Source organism: Nilaparvata lugens, chromosome 3 (assembly GCF_014356525.2).
Source record: "Nilaparvata lugens isolate BPH chromosome 3, ASM1435652v1, whole genome shotgun sequence".
NCBI classification, from domain to species: domain Eukaryota; kingdom Metazoa; phylum Arthropoda; class Insecta; order Hemiptera; family Delphacidae; genus Nilaparvata; species Nilaparvata lugens.
In genome coordinates this window covers 73,711,631-73,734,915 of record NC_052506.1, presented here as the reverse complement: position 1 = coordinate 73,734,915, position 23,285 = coordinate 73,711,631, and the positions used below count along the sequence as shown (strand labels likewise).

Below are 23,285 nucleotides of genomic sequence, written 5' to 3'. Positions count from 1 at the left end.
AAAATAAAAAGGAAATATAGGCTTTTAGATAATTTACTGAGCATATTAGAATTTTAGTAGATATTCTAAAATAAGTTTTATTTCAATTTTTTTTTATCAATTAATGAGCTGCTCGGACTATCGACTGTCAAGTATTTTGGTGAAGTTTTGTATCGATATTCCACAAAGCACAAATTAATTGACACCGAAAATTGAAAATCGAGTTACCCTGGAAAAATACATTTGATTTTGATAAGATAGCATAAATAAAAATATTCAATTCCGGTTGAATAAAGGTTTGCTTTGATCACTCATATTATAATTACTGAAAAATTGCAAAGTCGAAATTAATATCGATAGTAATTATTTGTTCAACCTTGTTGAACATCGATTATCAATTGTTCGTTTTTCGATGCTCGTTGCTCGAGCTCGATAGAAGTAGAAGTAGAAGATGGAAGCTGAAAACAGTAGCAAATCACTGAGATCAGTGTTTTCGTTTTATTTCTGACAGTCAGATTATTAGAAAAAAACTCATTATTTTACCTATCTTTAAGTAAAACCGTGATTTAGACGTTTACCAATCAAAATAATGAAGTTCATGGATTTTCTCGTTACTCCGGATTAGTTGAAGTGATGTTTTGTTTTGTGTAATTGATGACATTCAGACTATCTTATTATCCTAAGTAAGTTTTAACTTTTTATACAAGGTTTTATTATTTAAAAAGACGTGTTCAACATAAACATAGAATTTCTATATTCATACAGTATAGTCTCATTCAGAGTTTTCTCATCAGGTTATTTAGTTATGTTCCCATCTATCTAACCTACAGTTTCTACAAGTAAGTTAACTTAGCATACCCAGTTTAATTTAACTATGATTGTTCATAAAAACATGTGTCGGATTTAAAAATTGTTTTAAATTTTCATTAAAAACAGTATTTACTATGGCCAAAAGCTGAAAATGGCAATGTCCTACTCCTTACCCGTACATAAGTGTTTACTTACGATCTATAGGCCTAGGTTTTATAAGATTTGAATATTGGGAGCATCTTAGATTTATACAATGGATTGCTATTAGGTTATCCTTATCCCCAATGCAAAATAATTAATGTTTAACCTTACCAAAGTTATACTTCTGATGTATTTTTCTTTTCCTCGGTCTTTATAGGTACTAAAGTTTAGTAGTAGGCATATTACTGTTATATCGGTTAACCCCTTTCTATAATTGAACAATCTGAAATCATATCCATGATAATTTGTGGCTGTTGAGAGTAGGCCTACATATTTATTTATCAGATTTTCAAGTTGGGGTGTTCCATATAGAGAGTGTATAATGTAATATTCTATACATAGTAACGTTCTTACATTCTAAAAACAATAGTGACTGCCGTTTAATTTTTTGGTTTTGTGAATAAAATAATATACTAAATCGATCCCAACCAAACATTTGATGAAAGTTGTTACGGACCGGAAAATAAGTAAGAATACGGTACTGAACCTAGATTTACGCCATAATTCGTCTTATATTTTAAATTTGTTAAAAAATGTTTCTAGGCAGTTTTTTATTAATATTAGAAATCTATTAGAATAGTTATTTTGAATATGAAGTATTTCCTGAAGACCTCAAAAACCGTTCCTGTCTACAAGAAGGGGGGCCACCAGAGCCTTAACAGCTTCAGGCCAATTTCAGTGACTCCAGTGTTTGGAAAGGTGGTTGAAGCAGTCATTAAGCCCCAGCTTGAGAACTTCTTTGAAAGACAAAACCTTCTTTCGAGTATGCAGTTCGGTTTTCAAAGAGGTAAGTAAATTTACTGGATGCAGTAAATAAAGTGGCTGAACGTATTGTCAGGTGTTTGAGAATGGAGAGTCTCTGGAGCTGACCTTGTGCGACCTGAGCAGAGCTTTTGATTGTGTTGACCATTGCATCCTGATTGAGAAACTGCGCTACTATGATGTAGTGGACTCAGCGCTATCCATTGTGGAGTCCTATCTGGCTGGGAGGCAGTAGGTGGTGTCTCTGGGTGGAGCTTCTTCCTGTCCACTCCCTGTGAGCCACTGTGTACCTCAGGGATCAATCCTGGGACCGATCCTATTTATAATTATGATAAACGACCTCGACAGTGATGGTTCAACGCTCTTGTTTGCGGATGATACATTATTGATGTCATATTGCTGTTACCTTCAGCAGGTGTTGGAGATGTCAGCTGAACATCTGTGGTCTTCAACTTCATGGTTCCTGGCAAACCGATTTCAGTTGAATGCAAACAAGACCCAGCATGTCATCTGCAGCTTGTAAAAAAACCTTCCTGGTGATCAAGACCCTGTCAAGCTGCTGGGTTTTTTCTGGACAATAAACTCAAATGGGCCAGCCATATTCAGCATGTGACCACAAGACTATCCAGAATTTTTTCTCTGCTGCTGAAGCTGAGGGGTCATGTCACTGAGGTCTATTCAGTCATGGTGTATCACGCGCTCTTCCACTGTCACGTTTCCTATGGCCTACTCATGTGGGGTCAACCAGCAAAGGTTGTGGACATACTGAAGCTGCAAAAACGGGCTGCCCGAATCATCACCGACAGCGATTATCGCGCACACTGCAAACCCCTTTTTGTTAGACTTGGTATTCTAACAGTGATCTGCCACTTCCTACTTATCTGTCTAATGTATGTCAAGAAGAACGAGCAGTACATGTTGACTCGGACTTATGTGCATGAACATAACACCAGACATCGAGAGCTAATTGATATTCCCAGTGTACGCCTTCAGAGATCACAGGTGTGCTTCAGGAGTTCGGCATTGCGATACTTCAATAGGCTATCTACAGCAGTAAAACAGTTGGATTTAAGAGCGTTCGAGAGAGTTGTATCCAAGCACTTGAAAAGCAAGGCGTACTACAGTATTAGTGAATATATGAGTGATGATTTGTCGGAAATGCTGTCTTGCTAAACATGCCTTATGTATGTTTTTGTTTTGTGTGTTGTATTTTATGTTTTTGACGCCATCGATCCCATATTATGGGTAAAGGATGCAGATTTAGGTATAAATGTATTAAGTATAAAACCTATAAAGTTTAACTAGAAAACACATATTTCTTTTACTATACATAAATTAAACTAAAGGCTTTTACTGTACTTCTTTGAAACAATATAAAGTTTTTATCTCAAGTTTCTTTTTCATTGTCACAATATTTAGCATATTTGGAAGTATCAACAATTAATTTTGTAATCGTTACATTGATTACAAGTGATTTGCCAATCAGGGTGGGTGAGTCTCGGTTTTTTATCATTGCAATCTATTAAAACTTCTATTCCAATTATACGGCGAAAGCTAGAAGTATGACTGTGCTGGTCAGAGCTTTTGTTTAGTCTGTAAAAATAGCAAATGTTTCAGTATTGATTTCCATCGAAGGAATTGAGTGGTTTCCAAAAAAGGAAAAATAATTATAGAGGACCACTCAAGTACAGAACTATTAGATTTTTAGTTTAGGTGTAGGAAAATTGGATAGTAGCCTATAACAAAATGTTCTTTTCTTTTGTATTTCTGACATTATCGATTAGTATTTTACATTACCCAGGTTCCAGGAGTAGGCCTTAGAGAAGGTAACATTGAATGCGTATATGTGCAAGTGAAAGCTGAGACACAAAATCTGGAAAGAGCAATAAGAACACTCCACTGAACGCTTGCACTTGCTGGTTGCGTTCAGTGTGAGCAAATACATACCAGTCACAATGGTGCATTTCAATTTTGTTTTCCTGCTTATGCATGATCTGACGTGCACTTGCGCATATACAAATTCAATGTGACCCCTCCCTAAGTGTGTGTCTGGTTATGCATGATCATGGGTGCAGATGAGAAACAAAATCTGAAAGAGCAATAGAAATATTTATACTGAACGCTTGCACTTGCTGGTTGCATTCAGTGTGGGCAGCTACATGTAAGTCATCTTTAGGATGTGATCACATTGAATGCGTGTATGTGAAAATGCTCATCAGATCATGCATGAGCCGAAAAAAAACTGAAACCATTGAAAAACGTTTTGACTTGCATGTAGCTGCTCATTCTGAATGCAACCAGCAAGTGCAAGCGTTCAGTGTGAGTGTTCCTATTGCTCTTTCCAGATTTTGTATCTCATCTGCACCCTTGATCATGCATAACCAAGTTTGTACTTGCACATATACTCAATGTAATACCACCCATAAACTCCTAGTGCAGGCAGGAAGTAGTTCCTGAAGGGAGTTCCTCAGATCGGCCAGATCTGATAATCTATATAATTTAGATTAATATAACCTGAAAGAATATTTTTAAGTGTGCTTTATAGGTAAAAAGAAAGGTTAAAGAGGTTAGGTTTTGCTTCTTAATGGCAATAGAAATGTTCTTTCTAAGTTTGAAATTAGGTTTTGCTTTTTAATAGCAATATGTTATTATTATAAATGTTCTTTGTTTGTATCTTTTGATAAAGTAAGTTAATAAACACAAATAACAAATATTTTAAATAATGAACAATTTAAAATACTCCCTCTTTTTCCTGAATCCTCATTATTGAGGAAGGGTCTATTTTTCAATTGAATATTTCGTTTCATAATAGCCTATTCCAATGCAGTGAAAGTGAAGAGTAATATCGAAAAATTAAAAATAATTTCTTATAAATAATAGTTCATCCTCATAGAATTGCAGTGTATTTCTTTTCTACAGCCTGTAAAATGATACTAATAATGTTTTATTTTTCATGGTCACTGCCCAACAAAAGCTTTACAGCTGGGTGAACTGACCTTTAAGTGTATCAGTTCCAAATAGCCACCAAGCGTACAGCTCTTCAACTATTAAAATTAGTCAAATGTTACTCATTCTATCAGTTTGTAGCTCACATCCTTTAGTTGAAAAGCAATAACGGCTCTATCGTCCAATTTTCTAATATCAACTTTTTCCAGGTGATAAATTGTAGATTAAGCTATTTGGTTTTGGTATTTTTTCAATTTTATGAAATTGATTATTATACTCTTAACCATCTCTTAAAATGTTTATTCTTCCAAAGCATCTTGCTTTGGAATTCCTCTCCCAAAACCTAAATCTGTAACTTGAAGTACCGTACAAGTTTATTTATTTCAGTAGCAATCAATTCAGAGAGTTTCAATTGTTATTCAATTCCATCAAATAATGGATTATCATATTCATTCAAATAATATACTCTTGATTTTAATCATAATATATTTAAATTTCAATTATTAGACCTAGGTACCTATTAAACTGGAATCGTTTGATTGTATTTCAGCGTTGATCACATGTGAGAATGCCTCGTAACAATGTATCAGAACATAAGAAGAGGAGTGCGCCCAACGGCTATAAGCTGCCATTTCGCATTCGCGAGGGTGAAATTTTCACTGACCTCAGAAGTAAGCAGTGGCGACTAGGAAAGTCTATTGGCTATGGAGGATTTGGAGAAATTTACCTAGGTATTGTACCTGACATTCATTATAATATTTCCGTTCAGTTGAAACTGTTTGGCCAGCAATAAACGTAACGTTTTACTAAATTGGTTTGACTGGGCCATAATGTCAGTCGCTTCCGACGTAGGTGTGCATTTGAAGAGCTCTGTTACAAAAGAAACCCAGAAATTCAATTCTTTCTATCTGTCAGTCTAACCTGATAGCCAAACATTGCGTTATTGGCTGGTCTAAAAAACTATTTTCCTTCCGTCAAATATTTCATTAAGTTTTGTATTGGAGCTAAAATAACTTGATGAATTGATTAGCGATCTGCTAATTAATACATGCAAGATAATAGCATGAACCTATGTTGCATGAAAAGTTCTGCTGAGAAGAGTCAATGTTTTTTAAATATTCTATATATTTTTGAGACCGTATCATTTTAAAGCGTTCACTTGATATTAATCGAGCTATTTCAATATCATTATGTGCTTCGTTCTCACTTTTCCTTCTGTTCTATTAAACAATTTGTATTTGAGCTATCAGCATTTCCAATCAAATCAGTAATTTTAAATGTTCGAAATTTTCTAATAGATCTTTATTTCAGCCTCTGATGAAATCACAAAACCAGTTCCGTCGGATGCGAAATATGTCATCAAAGTGGTAAGTACAATACGACTTTTCAAAATTATTTAAAAAAGCTACTGTAGTTTGAAACTTTTTTGAGCTTACTGTTGTCTTGTCATCATCATATCAGCCTATTCCAATGCAGTGAAAGTGAAGAGTAATATCGAAAAATTAAAAATAATTTCTTATAAATAATAGTTCATCCTCATAGAATTGCAGTGTATTTCTTTTCTACAGCCTGTAAAATGATACTAATAATGTTTTATTTTTCATGGTCACTGCCCAACAAAAGCTTTACAGCTGGGTGAACTGACCTTTAAGTGTATCAGTTCCAAATAGCCACCAAGCGTACAGCTCTTCAACTATTAAAATTAGTCAAATGTTACTCATTCTATCAGTTTGTAGCTCACATCCTTTAGTTGAAAAGCAATAACGGCTCTATCGTCCAATTTTCTAATATCAACTTTTTCCAGGTGATAAATTGTAGATTAAGCTATTTGGTTTTGGTATTTTTTCAATTTTATGAAATTGATTATTATACTCTTAACCATCTCTTAAAATGTTTATTCTTCCAAAGCATCTTGCTTTGGAATTCCTCTCCCAAAACCTAAATCTGTAACTTGAAGTACCGTACAAGTTTATTTATTTCAGTAGCAATCAATTCAGAGAGTTTCAATTGTTATTCAATTCCATCAAATAATGGATTATCATATTCATTCAAATAATATACTCTTGATTTTAATCATAATATATTTAAATTTCAATTATTAGACCTAGGTACCTATTAAACTGGAATCGTTTGATTGTATTTCAGCGTTGATCACATGTGAGAATGCCTCGTAACAATGTATCAGAACATAAGAAGAGGAGTGCGCCCAACGGCTATAAGCTGCCATTTCGCATTCGCGAGGGTGAAATTTTCACTGACCTCAGAAGTAAGCAGTGGCGACTAGGAAAGTCTATTGGCTATGGAGGATTTGGAGAAATTTACCTAGGTATTGTACCTGACATTCATTATAATATTTCCGTTCAGTTGAAACTGTTTGGCCAGCAATAAACGTAACGTTTTACTAAATTGGTTTGACTGGGCCATAATGTCAGTCGCTTCCGACGTAGGTGTGCATTTGAAGAGCTCTGTTACAAAAGAAACCCAGAAATTCAATTCTTTCTATCTGTCAGTCTAACCTGATAGCCAAACATTGCGTTATTGGCTGGTCTAAAAAACTATTTTCCTTCCGTCAAATATTCATTAAGTTTTGTATTGGAGCTAAAATAACTTGATGAATTGATTAGCGATCTGCTAATTAATACATGCAAGATAATAGCATGAACCTATGTTGCATGAAAAGTTCTGCTGAGAAGAGTCAATGTTTTTTAAATATTCTATATATTTTTGAGACCGTATCATTTTAAAGCGTTCACTTGATATTAATCGAGCTATTTCAATATCATTATGTGCTTCGTTCTCACTTTTCCTTCTGTTCTATTAAACAATTTGTATTTGAGCTATCAGCATTTCCAATCAAATCAGTAATTTTAAATGTTCGAAATTTTCTAATAGATCTTTATTTTCAGCCTCTGATGAAATCACAAAACCAGTTCCGTCGGATGCGAAATATGTCATCAAAGTGGTAAGTACAATACGACTTTTCAAAATTATTTAAAAAAGCTACTGTAGTTTGAAACTTTTTTGAGCTTACTGTTGTCTTGTCATCATCATATCAACCTGTACAAATGCACAAATCCTGGGGACCAAATTCTTGAAAATAAATCAACTTATAGCCAATTAAACTGTTATTGTACTCTATGCAATTTATTTTCCATAGAAAATTCATATTGGTTGAGAATTTTTCATGTAAATTAATCTTTCAATAAGGTTTTTTTTCAATTCCACAACAATTTTATTGTTCTCAAAAAATTATGATTTTTCAAGAATATATTATTATATTCAAGGTATATATTGATTATTATAAACGATAATTCAATAAAAATTTAGCCTCATTATTTTTCTTAATTTTTCAGGAGCCACATTCTAATGGACCGCTACTGATAGAGAGGATATTCTACATGAGAGTAGCCAAGCTTGAGAACAGTAAGTTTGAATTTAGTCATCACTTACATTTATCAATATTATTTTCAACATTAATTTATTTAATACCAATTATGAAAATGAGGAAGTTTAATTAGAGTCTAATTGTCCAAAAATTAATGTTTACTTTTAATTATAGCTTTTATTTGAGATTCAACAATTAGCCTTGAACTGTTAAAAAATTTACCTACTCAATAATTGGATGACTATAGTGAGATTCACATTTTTAAGTCTCTGAAAATTATAGGAAAACTTAGTAGTCACTTTTCGTTTTCCACCGTCTTTTCCCTTTGCATCGTCCAATTTAGTAATCACTTTTCCTTTTCGCCGTCTTCTTCTTTTTCATCGTTCAATAAATTGCCGCCAGAATTAAGACAAAAAATCAATCAGAAATGCTTCTAGTTAAGCTTAAAAAATTTTTTTTTACTGATATTTACTCAGAATTGGCATTGCTTTTGAATGCAGTTTAGTATTGATCCTGAATAAGTACCATAGACTCATATGTTATGAGAAATGATTAGCCTATTATTCTTCTATTCATGTTAATAATTATATATTGTAGAAATTATTGTTTTCAAAATGAGTGCATTGAGTACATCGGTAATGTTTCCAGAACTATGACAAAAGAAAGGAAGCAATCAGTTTTTGTTTTTTTGAATATATTTCTATTATTATTGGCTAAGAATTTGAGATTTATATTTCTTTCAATGGTTTTATGTGTTAGTATTGTTGTATGTAAATATGTTTGAATAGCTTATGCTTGTAAACTACAGCAGAAGAAAAGTCAACTTTTTCTTTCTTGTATTGTGTCTATTGTTGTAATGACTCCTCCTCTAAACACGGACTTGTTCCATATTAGAGGGAGTAATAATTTTCATGGGAATATATTGTAAAATGTACTTTCTAGAAATAAAATGAATTTGAATTTAGGTAGAAAGCTGGAATTGAAGCTATCCCAGTATATATGATCTGATTTAAATGATCAATTCTTGTTAATAATTATAAATTCCATCTTCTCGAGTAGATTTTGATATCAATTCACCATTCACCTGAGTTCTGTGGTGGATGCTCGGCGTTTCGGATAAATATATGTCTATATTCAATTGATGTTGCATACAAGAAATGCCTATGATCCATTGTCAATAATTGTTGAGTAGTTATGTTTTGAAACTTGATTGAAATGCAATGTTTGATTTCAGTTGACTCGTGGGTGGCGAAGAATGACATGAGCGCTCTTGGCATGCCCTATTTCGTCGGAGCCGGATCACACATGTACAGAGGGGAACACTACAGGTTTCTCATAATTCCTAGGTTCGGACTCGATCTTCACAAAGTGTTCGTCGAGAAGGGGAAGAAATTTCATATTAAGACTGCATTAACAATTGCTTCGTATGTTGTAAGTACAAAATAATAATACAGTCGTATTTGTCATTGAAAAATTATTTTAATTTACAATGCCTCCCGATTGTATATAAGTCTGTTAAATTTCAAGTGTGATTAAGTGCTAATTAAATACATTTTCAGCTCCTCTGATTTGCTCTTGTGGCATTGACTTATGAATCAGGCCAAAATATTAACTAGTTTTATCAATTTCAAATTAAAGAACAATTTCTTGCAAAAATCAACCTTTTTTAGCTCCACACTCCGATGTGGGCTTTGGCCTCCTCCACAACATTCCTCCAAGCATCTCTATCTTCTACCAATCTTCTACATCCTCTATTACCCATCCTTATTAGATCATCTCTGATCTCATCTTCCCATCGTATTCTCGGTCTGACCCTTTTCCTTCATTAGTGAAGTTTCTCTTTTAGCACTATCTTTGGCATTCTGATTTTATTCATCCTGTAAACATGTCCGACCATCAGACATAGACTAATGTGTCTTTATAATGCGTACTAAACTACGGCCTCTTATTAATCTTTCATGTTCAGCATTAGTTTTCCTTTTCCACTCTTCTCCTTCTTCAACAGGGCCGTAGACTTTTCTAAGAACCTTTAGTTCAAATACACTCAAATTGTGATTGTCTTCTTTAGTAAAATTCCACGATTCAGAGCCATAGGTAACTAGGCCTACAGGTCTTAAATAAGGGTTGCATAAATCTCAAGCTTGGTGCTTCTACTGTTGAGCCTGTTCTTTAGAAGCATCATGTTGCTGTAATAAGCGCATACCTGTTACAATTAATGAAAAATGCTGCTTTTCTTGTCAGTAAAGTCAATCACACGATCAGCTAATTAAACTTCAATCGCAGAAATCAACTAATGGTGAGTACTTTTTGTTTCAGATTGATATTTTGGAGTATCTGCATAGTCATAACTACGTGCATGCGGATATAAAGCCAGACAACCTGTTGCTTGGCCTGGCGGCACAAGCGCCCGTCTACCTGGTTGACTTTGGCCTGGCTTGTCGTTACCGCTACCCGAATGGCCGGCACAAGGAGTTCTGCGTCGACGAGCGCAAGGCGCACTATGGAACTATACAGTACACTTCCAGAGACGCTCATATAGGTGGTAAGTACAAGTTCATGCCTTACAAAAATTATACCTCGTATTCAGAAAATACTATCGGAATGTGTTATAATACTCTTCGAATTCAACATTACAATCATTTCATATTATTTAAAACTAATGTATGACTATGCACAATTTTATATCAGGAACGTAATTCTCCAACTTACAAAGTAGTTTTAATTTTTAGTTTTATTTAAATTAGATGTTATAAGAAACTTTCTCAGTGAATTGTGTAACTGCACTTTCAACTGATTTTGAACAGAGTGAAATCTATAATGATACCATCTGAAATCAATCATATATGATGATACATTGGACAACTGCACTTTATATCAATAATTTCTTCTGCGAATAATCCCAACGCTTGTCAAAGCTTGAGTAAAATTGATGAACTCTTTCGATTTGTTGATATAGCTCTAAATTTTCATCATGTACAGTAATTTAGTTTCCAACTCATCAATTTTTCATTAACAATAACGAGAATTTCACAATATTATATCATGTTGTATTTATTAGAAAACCCATACAAAACGTTGTGTGCTTTTTGTTGTCATTTTTTTTCTTAAATAATAATACTATAAGAATTCTACTCTACTAATACTTGAACGAATATTAATTCTTGAGTATCCATCATTATGCATTATTATACTAGCCCCAAAACCTCAAGATATATACGATATCTTCTGGAATATACTTTAGACCATCGATTATACTGTTCTAGTTTCTATAAAAATTGTCATAGAAGAATGTAAACTGTAGAAAGTTTTCTTTCAAACTTAGTCCTGTCATTAACACCAAACGTTGACTTTCAGCAATATCGAGGAGAGGAGATCTAGAAATTTTAGGATACAACGTGATTTATTTGTTGACTGGACATCTACCATGGGAGGATGATGTGAATGATGAGGAGCTTGTTGCCGAAAAGAAGAAATACGCTATGAATAACATCAATGAGTTCCTCGCATCCTGCTTCATGCCTGAATCACCTCCAGGTAATTTATCTCAATCAAGTTATTGTTCAATATACGAATCCACTTCTTGATAAAATAATGATTTCAAATTGAAAGCCGAATTCCAATAAAGCAATCTCAAGAGACCTGGATATTCCTTGTATCGGGATATTTTTAAATGGGCAGGGTACTTTCAAGGGTATTGTAAATAAATAAGTTGAATAGAGATCATTTTATAGAGTTTAGTTTTTATCATTTTGCACATAAATCCTTTTGGTTCTGACTCCAATACTTTTAAACTTATCAATTACAGTATTCAAGAAATCCGATCTCACTAATTTTGGAATTCTAATATTCCCATCTCTTCTTTCATAATTCTCTTTTCCTTATCAAGTAATTTCTCATGCTGTACGCAGATTAGATAATTTTATTTAATGAAATTGCATTTTATTTCAGATGTTCTCGTCGATTATCTGGATTATGTAAATAAACTGAACTTTGACAGTCGACCAAACTTCAAGTATTGTAAACGATTATTTAGGAAAGGCATTCAAGACGCTGGATACTGTGATGATGGCAAGTTGACTTTCGAAGCACATGCCAAACTGAAAGCAAAGAAGGTATTCACAAGTTCTTTACCCTATTGAGCAATATTGACATTGATAATTTATCATTTCTAATCGATGGTCTAAGTTCTAGCTTAGTCGATTCAATGGTGGAATTATCAATTGAAAATCAGGTCCAACAAATTTGTAAGTCTTGGAAGAGAATAGAACTAATTCTTTTCCACCACTGTTGTTTATTACCACGATAATCAATATATGAAACTCTTTTTTATGACATAGCCTAGTTTCTATTTATAGCTCATAATATGAGTATATTATTACATTAACGTTTTAATGTAATTAGTTTTAGAAACTAATTTTTCTCCACCCACTATCTAGTCAAATTTTACTGAATTGAGCATAATAAATGGAACATAACGTATTCCTGGGGGGAAAAGTAGCTACTCTACTCCCTTGAGAGAAAAAATACTCATTCAGATAACTTGGGATAGACAACTGGAATAGGATTAAATATTAAGTTTGATGTGTCTTGCCACATTTTATAGCATGCTAGTTGATCATGTTAGAATACTCTTCTTGAAGCAAAAGATTATAAATTGATATGAAGTTGATCTCAAGTAGGTATAAGAATTATTCATGTAGGTGGAATAACATTAGATTTCTCTTTCAAGTAGAAAACGTTTCAATTGAGTCTCTATAATATGAACATATTTTTCTATGAAAGTATTCAGTGGATATGAATGGAACTACTGTATTTAATATGAAGGATATTCGTGAAACTATAAATGAGGAAGTTATTTGATATAGTAACTATTATTCTAAAATAATTTCTGGAAGGTTTTTTGTGTGTTGTTATTCTAACTTGATTTTTCTATCTACTCACCTTAATGTGAAATGATGTTTTTCAGAGGAAAAGTAACTCTGAAAGTGAAAATATGGGTGTAAAAAAAGTGAAGAAGTCGTTAACGTTTGGCTTAGAGTTTGAAGTGCCAAACAGAAAACCTTGTACAGCTCAAAACTTCAACAGGTTGGTACTTCAATTATACAATTCTTAAAGTATTCTCATAATATAAAATAACATTCTTAATATGTATCTATATAATGAAAGAATAAAGAGGTGTGCTTGTAATTTGGTGATAATTGCTGATTGAATTCAAAAAGCAGAAATGGAAAATTACAAAGAAAGCATCTTCAAGTATTATTTTGATTCACCTTGAAGCCAGAATTTTAGTTTCCTTCTAGATATTTTTAAATTCAAAGCCTCTAACCTCACATTTAAAATTCGTCTTCTTGATTTGACTAATATGAAATTGACTAATTAGACTCGTATCTCATTTTGTCGTTGGGACTGGAGGTTGTAGCATCGAATCCCAATGCAGCCTAAATTGTTTGCTTAGAATTTCTAATTTTTGTAAGGATTAACTTATAAACTTACATATGTCGTCTTTACAGAGTAATAATTATTCTCTCAATAATTTATTGTTTCAATAAATATTCTAGTTATAATTAGGGTATAAATTTTCGTTTGAAAAGTAAATCCGAAGAATCCAAAATTCATGTTTGATCAATTAACAGATCTCATACATCTCAAGTAAATTTAATAACAATGACATATTTTAGTTACTGTTGCATTATTTTCAGATAATCCTAAAATATTGGTAACTTGGAAACATTCCAGTTGGTCACAGTTTATCTTTTCATGTCTTATTTCAGGTTTATTTAATTCAAGTGTCAAGTAAACAGATTTATTGAATTTTATCTTAATATTTAGATGATAAATTTGTTAATTTAACAATAATTATATTGTTGTTTTAAACTCGTAAAACATGTATTTGATTGGATTCATATACAAATATCTTCGGTTCATTTTGAGTGGTTGATACGCTGACACAGCAAGGTAATTTTGTAAACAGTTCTCAGCATGAACTCCTAATTTGATCTCTTCATTCGATATACATAAAAATACTCATTTTCCATTTTGACCCATTAACAGAGACATTTTGAAGTCTAAATAAAATCTGCACATGACAATTCACCCTTGTTTTGATAAAACCCGCAAGTATTTGAATGAGCTCATAAGAAAGGTCTTTGTTTTTGAGTTCTGCGAGAGTTTTTTTTTTAAGTGGAAGGATTCTCCAATCATTATCTCAAACATCTTTCTGACTACTATCTAATGAAAAATATTGTAGTAGTATATAATTAGGCCTATAAAGTACAATATCAACCTCCTCATTATATGCACATCTTTGAATTTGTATTCAACTATTTATATTTAATGTTTCTGTTGTCTCCAGAATGACTCGGAAATCGTCTACGAGTCAGTCGAATGTGAAGCCTCTGGAGGACTTTGACTGGGCAATGGTTCTGGCTGGTAATCCTGAAAAATGTGCCAGGAAAAACTCGCAAAGTAATAAAAGCAATCAATCATACAGATGTGATAATGACTGCAGTTTGTAAGTAGCAATATAATACTTTATGCATTATTTTCTCCTTTACTATGTTGTTTTTTTCATACATATTAAAAAACCCATCTACAATTTTTTCTAAAAATTTATAGCAAACTTCTGGTCAAACTTAAACCGTTGAACAATCATTACGTGAGAAACGAATATCTGTTCAAAGATTATTATTATTATTATTATTATTATTATTATTAATGATAATGATACTGTATAATTGTCTAGGTTCACAATTTTTGGTAGATATGCAAACTGCATAGTTAGGTCACGATAGGCTGAATTTTCAGTTTCCTCACTGACAGATTAGATAGTTGAAGTTTACAAAATATTTCGTATTGTTGACCAGAAGCACACATTGTGAATCACAGTACAACTTTCCCTCATGATTTTTGCCAGTTCTAATGCCAATATCGGGGCACCGAGCTTCGCTCGTTATTTATTTATTGATAAACAGAACACAATTCTTCAAAATGATTGGGGAAGGACAAACAGGCACAGCCCTAAACTGTTCCTTCCCCGATTTTGATTTATACACTATTAATGATCCAAAAAGTAGGTTATGTTTCATACAATTGAATTCAGTTCCAATTTTCAGTCAAAATATTTAAAAACAAAAAAGTTCTAATTTAGATTGTTTACAAACCAAATTGAATAACAGAATAACACTCACTAATCACTTAAAACCGTAAAATAATGATTAACTCTGAATATTATGATATACTCGAATTTAGAGTGATGAACCATGTCATGTCAACAAATCAGATTATTTTGATAAAATTTCTAGGTAATATTTCTCGCGAGATACAGTAAGCTGATTGAATGATTACACATCTGATCTCCCACAAAGGCACACGCATCTTCTGTTATCGACAGAAGACGAAAATATCATCTTTTCTTCCAAGGATTAATTATCCTTTTAATGTCCTTCAGCGAGTTTTCCCAGGGATGAGACATAGTGCAATCGAATTTTCATCTCATAAACCTACTATGTTCCAAATTTCGTGAAAATCGTTAGAGCCGTTTTCGAGATCCGTTGAACATAAATAACCAGATATAAAAATATGAACAGACATACAGAAATTGCTCGCTTAATATAATAGGATAGATACACTGAAAAATTGTTATGCATTATTAAACATTTCCAACAAAACCTCTATATTAATTTAATCTAATCGGTTTGCTGCCTTAATTAAGAAATTTGTAATAAAATATTTTATCCATCGATTAAATTACAAATATATTTAGTTATAAACATAATTTAATTTTTTCATAATTCGCATAAATTTAACCTATTATTTTACACTATAAGGTACAAATCATACTCCTAGTTAATGTACTCTATTAATTTTCTATTGATTTACTCTTAGAAATCAATCAATTTATTTCTACACATTGCACAGACATTTTCCACTTACATTTCATGGTCAATACAATGAATTATTTTGAATAGTTTGTGATATATTCTTACATTAGTATTAGTTTTTAACCAGTGGTTCATTGTTTGCCCAGGAATTACTCAGATAACTATACAGTTGACCCTGTGGATGATTCGATGAATAACCCGACACCGGCAATGCTGGAGGTGATTGCAAGGCGCAAGCAGCGAGCGCAGACCATCACTGCACACAGACGATCCAAGAGTGAGAGGTATGGCTCAAAACGAATGCGCTTGTAGGATTCGACCTGTTGTTGTTTTCATTCCATTTTTTCAGACTCTCCGATTCATGCTGAGAAGGACTTATTCAAAGGGATTTAACAGTGTTGTTTATTTAAATTTTATTTATTTTTCTCTTTATTTTTATTATTTTTCTATAAATGTCACTTGGTTTCCATCATAAATATTACTGTTTTGTTTTACAATAAATTTTTGATTTTTAACTACATGTATTATTTTTTCAATCTGTAAATTTATTTACCCAATAGAGTAAGGATCAATTGCTATTCCTCCTCTTGAATAGGATAAAATTGAAAACAGAAAACAGATCAACAATAATTTCTAATGCATGCAAATTAAAAATCGTTCTACTTGTTCTAATATTATGTTGTTGGCTATGTCACATTTATCATAAACAGCATTATTAATACAGTTTTATTTGAAGAGGTTTTTATCAAATATAGGTTTCAAAGGAACACTATATCTTATCCTTTCAATAATAAATTATTCGTTTGGTTTTTTATGTAGTCTATAAAATTTATATAATTAAATAATACATTTCTTTAATTTAATTTTACTGTACTTGAATTATTATGTATGGGTTTTGTTTCAAAATATCACTTGTTAGCTGTGTACACGTTTTTTACTATTCAATTGTAAGCTATTTACACGTTCTTTTACTATTCTATTGTTGAAGGTCAGCTGATATATACGGATAGATGATCTAAACATTCTGAAAGTTGCAGGTGTTGAGATTTTCCATCTCCAGTATCCTTATCTGTCTTAATGAATTCGTGACTTTTTTATATCATATTTGGTATATATCAAGTACTTGAAATTCAATTCAAATCACTGAAATTTTCAGATCGATTTGGCTTGGCGTTAAGCAAGAAGGTAAGCAAACCATTTTTCTGGAAAATGCAGTTGCTTTTGCTGTCATCCAGGTAAAGACGGAATGCTTAATTTACTTCAATAGAAATATTCGTGAACTAATGAGTGAACACAAGGTTAATCTTTGCTTGACTAAGTGGTATTTTGAAACATCAACTAATTAATGAATTCTATTTAGTTTTCACAGGTATTGTCTACTTTCGAGGACTTTCCAGTCTGTGAGTAAACGACTACAGAAACTTTTCTGAAATGTGTTTGCAGTATTTGGTATTGTTCTAAACTTTCATTCACATGTTTTCAAAGTTGTTAGAATAGTGTTTCAAGAAGTGTTTACTTGATATATTTTTGTCTGAACTATTTCATTTTTGTTGACTCAATTTTCAATGTGATATTTTTGTGGTTGGGAATTTAGTCGCTGCAGTAGTCCGACAGAGTTGATGTCGAGTGGTTTGACTCCTGCCATGGAAGCGGTGATCAGGAGGAGGCAGGCGCTGGCAGCAGCTGCGGCGGCTGCAAACGAGGAAGCGAAAACGACTGCAGCCGCGAAAGTCAGGAAAACTCGATCCAGTTCACGCAAATGTAAATAAAATATTACATATTCTAGCCTGCACACGTCACAAATTCTTTCTTCTACTTTCTATCGTGACTTGTAAGTTTTCAATTTTGTAGAACATAAATACTTTTTTTGTTGATGTAATTTCGTAGTTTAAATAGTTTAATTTTGACGGTATATAATATGCATTAGGAAATTGAGCTGTTATTGAAAAGTGTACAAGGTGAATGAATGTGAGAGTGATTGGTTGCTAGTCTTTTGTTTATTTCTTCTTTCTCTTTTCTCCAGGAATTTAAAATAAATTGAGTTATACTCATTCCTACTTTTAGACGTAGAGTATGGTATACCTTCAGCAAATAGTATTAATAGTATTCTCTATTCCCAATTCACAATTTTTTTCTGATAAAACATGCCAGTATTCATTATTATCCATTGTATAATTATTACGAGCTGTGTGTTTTGTTATCTTATTGCTTGTGATTGTAAATATTGTTAATTGGAATAATTATAATTCGAATTTTTGACAGTAATGTCTACTTAATCACTAAACAGGCATTGGTGTTAGTTTCATCTTTTATGTTTACTTTGTCACCCACGAAACTGTGGTCCAGTATGCACCTAGAATTTTTATTTTGGTCCAATTTTCAATTCATTACCTAGCTCTGAAAGTTTATTTTTTTCACTCACGAGCTCTTTGGTGATTCACAACTGTATTACTGTCATTGTGAAGGTTCTTTAATTGGTCTCGTAATTTCATTTATGATATTAACATTTAATTCCAATTATTGTTGTAATGCCTATTTTAATTTAAGTTGAATGCTTTAGTTATTTTCCGCACTTGATTCATTCCATGAATTCTTATGAGTAACATAGTAAATAATGAATACAATTCAATTTTTTAAAAACTTATTTAAGAAGTCATTTTATAAAACGTTGTTTAATTGATAATTTTATACTGAAGTATATGGGTTCTTTCAAGTATTTAGGGACCCTAATAACAGAAGAGAATAATGTAGCTGAAGAAGTAGATGCTAGGATAATGTCCGTAAATAGGGTGTACTTCGCCGTGCAGAATATCCTCAAGTCCAAGAATGTGTCAAAAAAGGCAAAATAAAAATTTACACAACAGTTTTAAGACCAATAGTGACATATAGGGCCGAAGCTTGGACATTGACTACAAGAGAAGAAGGTCTGCTTCAGAGATGGGAAAGAAAGATTTTAAGAAGAATTTTTGGAGCAATCAAGGAAAATGAAATATGGAGGATAAGAACAAACAAGGAACTAGGAAGATTGTTCGAGGAGACCAGTATTTTATCTTTTGTGAAAAGTATGAGGCTGAGATGGGCTGGTCATGTGTGCAGAATGCCGGAAGGGAGGGTACCAAAAATGGTGCTGGAAGGCAAACCCGGAGGAAGAAGATTACAAGGAAGACCAAGAAAGCGGTGGGTTGACGATGTGGAGGAGGATTTGCGAAGACTGGGTGTAAGAAGATGGAGAAGAACAGCAGAATGTCGAGAGGGGTGGAAGGATGTGGTTGTGAAGGCTAAAGCTCTACATGGGCTGTAGTGCCAATAATGATGATGATGATGATATGGGTTCTTTCAAATCTAGCGACACCAGACTAATAACGTACTGTGCCCTTGAAACAGCAAACCAAAAATGTAATTTGAATAAGCTTAACCACATCCTCTAATTACTGACTGCACATACACGTGATAGTAATGGCTATGCAAATCACATAGAAGAATGCGCGAATTTCTGTGGTGTGTTTGACAGATGTCGGTAGCTGTGAACCATGCGTTCAATACTATGAAAATCTCTAGCTCATATGGGCTTAAATTCAGTGAAAACATTATCTATTTTCTGGCACTTATGTATGTTGTTATAACCTTAACATTTTTATATGGTCTGTAATTGTATACACAAATAATTGAGTAAATAATGATTCATTTAGGGTATCGGAGCTCGGGATTTAGCTAAGTTGGTAGCTGGAGTCAGAAAATTGGCTTTCCGAAATGGGGCGTAGTCGCAGTTTTTATAACAAACTTTATTTTCTCAATTTCTATAATTGGAAACGTTTTTCCTTGACGAAATTAAACATTCCTAAAATAATTCAAAATATCTGAAAATTTACACACTATTTTATTTTGTGTTCAATTTTCAAGTTTTTCGAAATTATTCAAACATGACTATGACAATGACTACGACTACGCCCCGTTTCGGAAAGCCAATTTTTTGACTCCAGCTGTTCAAAGTCTAGAACTTAGCCAAATCCCGAGCTTAAAAAACCGGCCCTTAAAAAAAGTTATCTTTCAATGGGTGATTCCTCAAATTAAGTCATCATAGATTCTCGAAAAACTGACAATAATTTAGGTCAACTTTTATGAAATTCATCTTGTCACATGACTCATCTATTTGAATTGTTGACAGGTCCGGCTATAAAAGAGCTGAAGATGCAGTTCAAAGCGATGGTGCTGCAGCCGTGTGCAGTCTCGAAACGGGCGTCGACGTCTCCGCCGAAGCGGGTCACTCGTTTGAACTGCGCCAACGCTTAACCGCCTCATTCAGTCTGTGGTTTATTAGGTTGTGAATTCATAGTGAGTAATTCTTCGACTACAATAGAATACAATTATTATGGACTTTATTATTATCTGCTATTCTTGATATGATATTGGACAAATAGGAGGATAATTAGTTGATTACTATGATATAGATACATTTTTGACATTTTGCTTTATACACCTTGTGAAAAGTGAGAAGTTTCTCACGATATGGAAAACTTACTTAGTCTGAGCACAATTACTAACTGCTTCCAATATTTCTTTGATCATTTTTGTGGTGTTGTTTATTGTAACTTATGAGTTAAGAACTATTTGACTTAGCCGCCTCTATAGTACTTGAATTTTTTAAAGCCTTATTAAGTTTAAAACTCATATAAGTAATATATAAGAGTTTCGTTTTACTTATATTATGTGAAAACATTTTCACTGAAGGGTGTATGTATTATTTGGGACACGAAGCATATTTTTCCAAAAGATATTCGAGTGAATTTTGATGTAAACCTTATTATTACTTTTCTATCGATTTTTGTGATCAGTGGCGTTCAAAAACGTCTTTCATTTTTCTTGAGTGAATTGTATTTAAACATTTCAAAATTATCACTCCTCTTAGCATTTTAGATGCGAATTAATTAATGTACAGGTGGCCGTGGCAAATGGACAGTTTTGCCTTTGCCTTTTTCCATATAGAATCTATTTAAAAATAGTAATCATGAAGCTTAAAAAATGACCTAAACAGTGAATCGTGTACGAAAAATGGCAAGAAATTATTTTCCTTGAGATTCTAACAAATTTATCTAAATATAAATAATTTTATGTGTATATTCAAAACAACTAAATATTTAAAACAAATCAATACTTAGGAATCTATATTTAATACAAAATGAATTTTGTCAGAAGATCGTTGGAAATAAGAGACAAATTTTGACATGGTTGAGGGAAATTATAGTGAATCTTCTTTAACCCAACAGTGCACAATAAAAATGATCACTTGAAAGATGTGATTTTTCGTACATGACAGTTATAATGCATTTTTCAAGCTTCAATACAAATTATACTTGAAAAGTTGTAAATTTTTTTTATATTTTCGTTTATTATCACCCAACCCTTACTAATATTCTCCGTTAAGAATACATTTTTGATATTCATTTGCTTCAGATTAGCTGTTCATCTCAATACATTTAGATAAAAATATAGATTAGATGCCAAAGTTTTCATTCTTTGTTCAACTTGGCATTAATAAATGAATGAGTTACAAACTTGGAAAACGTATTGAACATCCTTTGTATTTTTTGTCCAGATTTCAATTGAGATTTGCAGGCATTTTTTAGTATATTATAGTTCCCTGTTATGTACTTATTAGAAAGTTTATAGTTATGTTGAAACTGATAATTTAATTCAAAATCAAATAGTAGACAACAGTTGGATCTGATGTATAATTTTCTTGACAATTGGTTTTTTTCTGTTCATTTGTTCAGCTGCGTTAAATTTGAGAAATATGCTACGAACAATGCTAGTCAAGTTGTATATTTCTAGCTAGCAACTATTTAAAAACCTTGTTCCATTCAGTATGTAGATAGAAAAATTACCATTAATAAAACATTCGTATAAGTTCATTCGTCAACATCGTATTAGATGAATCGTAGATTATAATCTAATGAATTTATCTATAAACTCTGTGAAAGCAATATTATTTTCAATTTGAGAAAATAATATTCTTACAGATACTACATAATAAGATAGCTTCATTTTATAATAAGAAGTCTTATTACTTTAATCGGTAAAATGTATCAATTTGAGATTTCACTGAAATATGATGAATATCACTTGATGAACTCATACTCAAATTTGTACCATGTGTACAAATGTGTTATTTTCTGTAAAGCATTTGTTTTCAGTAAAATAATATGAATATTATGTTGAGCTTTAACTTGGGTTTCCTAAATGACATTTTCTTCATATAAGTATGATTTTCTTCATATATCTAAGTTAGGTTATGATAATTACTATTATAGAAGAAGGTTGAAGATCATATTGAGCTGTGTTAGCTAATGTTCCTGAGACTAGGTTTTCAATTTTTTACAATAATGTAGGAACAAGTGTACTGAAATGTAAATTTATTGTGATTGTTAAGATTCAAACATTTGAACTGTAATTATTATATTTTGTTTCTTTTTTAAATAAACGGTCAACTCGTATCGCTCTAATTATCATTTCACAAAATGATTCTATCCTGAAGCCGGCGCCACACTCTTGCCAAGTGCGTAAAAATTACGAGCGCGAGAGTGTGGTTGGCTACTATACCACTGCTCACCTTCAATTGCCTTTGCTCCGATTTTTGTCGAGACGAGACGGGCTAAGGCGACTGGATCCCATCCACACTCTCGTCAACCATTGCGTGCCTGCGGCAAGCGACTTGGCAAAAGTGTGGCCTAGGCTTAAGAGTCTCGGATCTTTGATGTCTCAAATTGAAAAGGTGATAATTTTATATTATCTTCATATACTCGCAGATTTAGAAAGTTTTTCATTTACTGTAGTCTGTTCTACGATTACTATCTATGGATAGGAAACTATTCAGTGATTTTTAGTCCTGTTACCCAATGTATAATGTAATTTATAAAACGGAAATTTAGTTGATAGAAATGTTTATTTATTATTCAAAAATGTTTGATTTATATACAAAAGAAATGTAATATTTTAGTATTCACATTTTAGTTACCAAAGATGGTTAAAGAATAAGTTCAAAATGTCCACCCATTGAGGTTATATACGTTTGATTCTTTTCACCATATTAGCAGAAACTTTTTTGGAGTTGCACTGGAATCATTTGTGAAGTCTATAATATTGGCTCTAATTTCATTAATATTGTGAGGATATTTTTTGAAAACCTCAATCTTGATTAACTTATGCCCCACAAAAAGTAATCAGGGGATTTGAGGTCGCGTGACATTAATAAACCATGAATCCTTGCTTTTTTTGAAAACCCGTTGCTCTATGGTAAAAGACATTCTGTTCAAAAGACGACCGGA

The 23,285-nt window shown here is 32.5% G+C and overlaps 1 protein-coding gene across 8 annotated transcripts; it reads left to right on the top strand.

Annotated features, from left to right (window-relative positions):
- The first annotated feature begins 257 nt into the window (after window positions 1-257).
- Window positions 258-22,005, top strand: LOC111046889 (serine/threonine-protein kinase VRK1). 8 transcript variants are annotated; one of them, XM_039424517.1, is made up of 13 exons: window positions 258-662; window positions 5,249-5,429; window positions 6,010-6,065; window positions 8,052-8,121; window positions 9,318-9,514; window positions 10,400-10,625; window positions 11,438-11,617; window positions 12,032-12,195; window positions 13,050-13,168; window positions 14,436-14,594; window positions 16,110-16,247; window positions 17,558-17,724; window positions 20,129-22,005. In XM_039424517.1, exons 2-13 carry the CDS (start codon window positions 5,267-5,269, stop codon window positions 20,251-20,253), a joined length of 1,764 nt encoding a protein of 587 aa, XP_039280451.1. In that variant the 5' UTR covers window positions 258-662; window positions 5,249-5,266; the 3' UTR covers window positions 20,254-22,005. The 8 variants fall into 8 exon arrangements, 4 of the variants coding, with proteins under 4 accessions (XP_039280451.1, XP_022188225.2, XP_039280452.1 ...); XM_022332533.2 differs by lacking the exon at window positions 6,010-6,065 and adding an exon at window positions 7,605-7,660 and having other exon boundaries at window positions 413-662; XR_005570895.1 differs by having other exon boundaries at window positions 419-662; window positions 17,120-17,724.
- The last annotated feature ends 1,280 nt before the right edge of the window (window positions 22,006-23,285 follow it).

What these genes read in the sequence shown, in the direction of transcription:
- LOC111046889 (XM_039424517.1), top strand. Translation starts at nt 5,267, where the DNA reads ATGCCTCGTAACAATGTATCAGAACATAAGAAGAGGAGTGCGCCCAAC. An exon ending in CAGAGACGCTCATATAGGTG is followed by an intron (nt 10,626 to 11,437) that starts GTAAGTACAAGT and finishes GTTGACTTTCAG; the next exon opens with CAATATCGAGGAGAGGAGAT. An exon ending in AGACGATCCAAGAGTGAGAG is followed by an intron (nt 16,248 to 17,557) that starts GTATGGCTCAAA and finishes TTGGGAATTTAG; the next exon opens with TCGCTGCAGTAGTCCGACAG.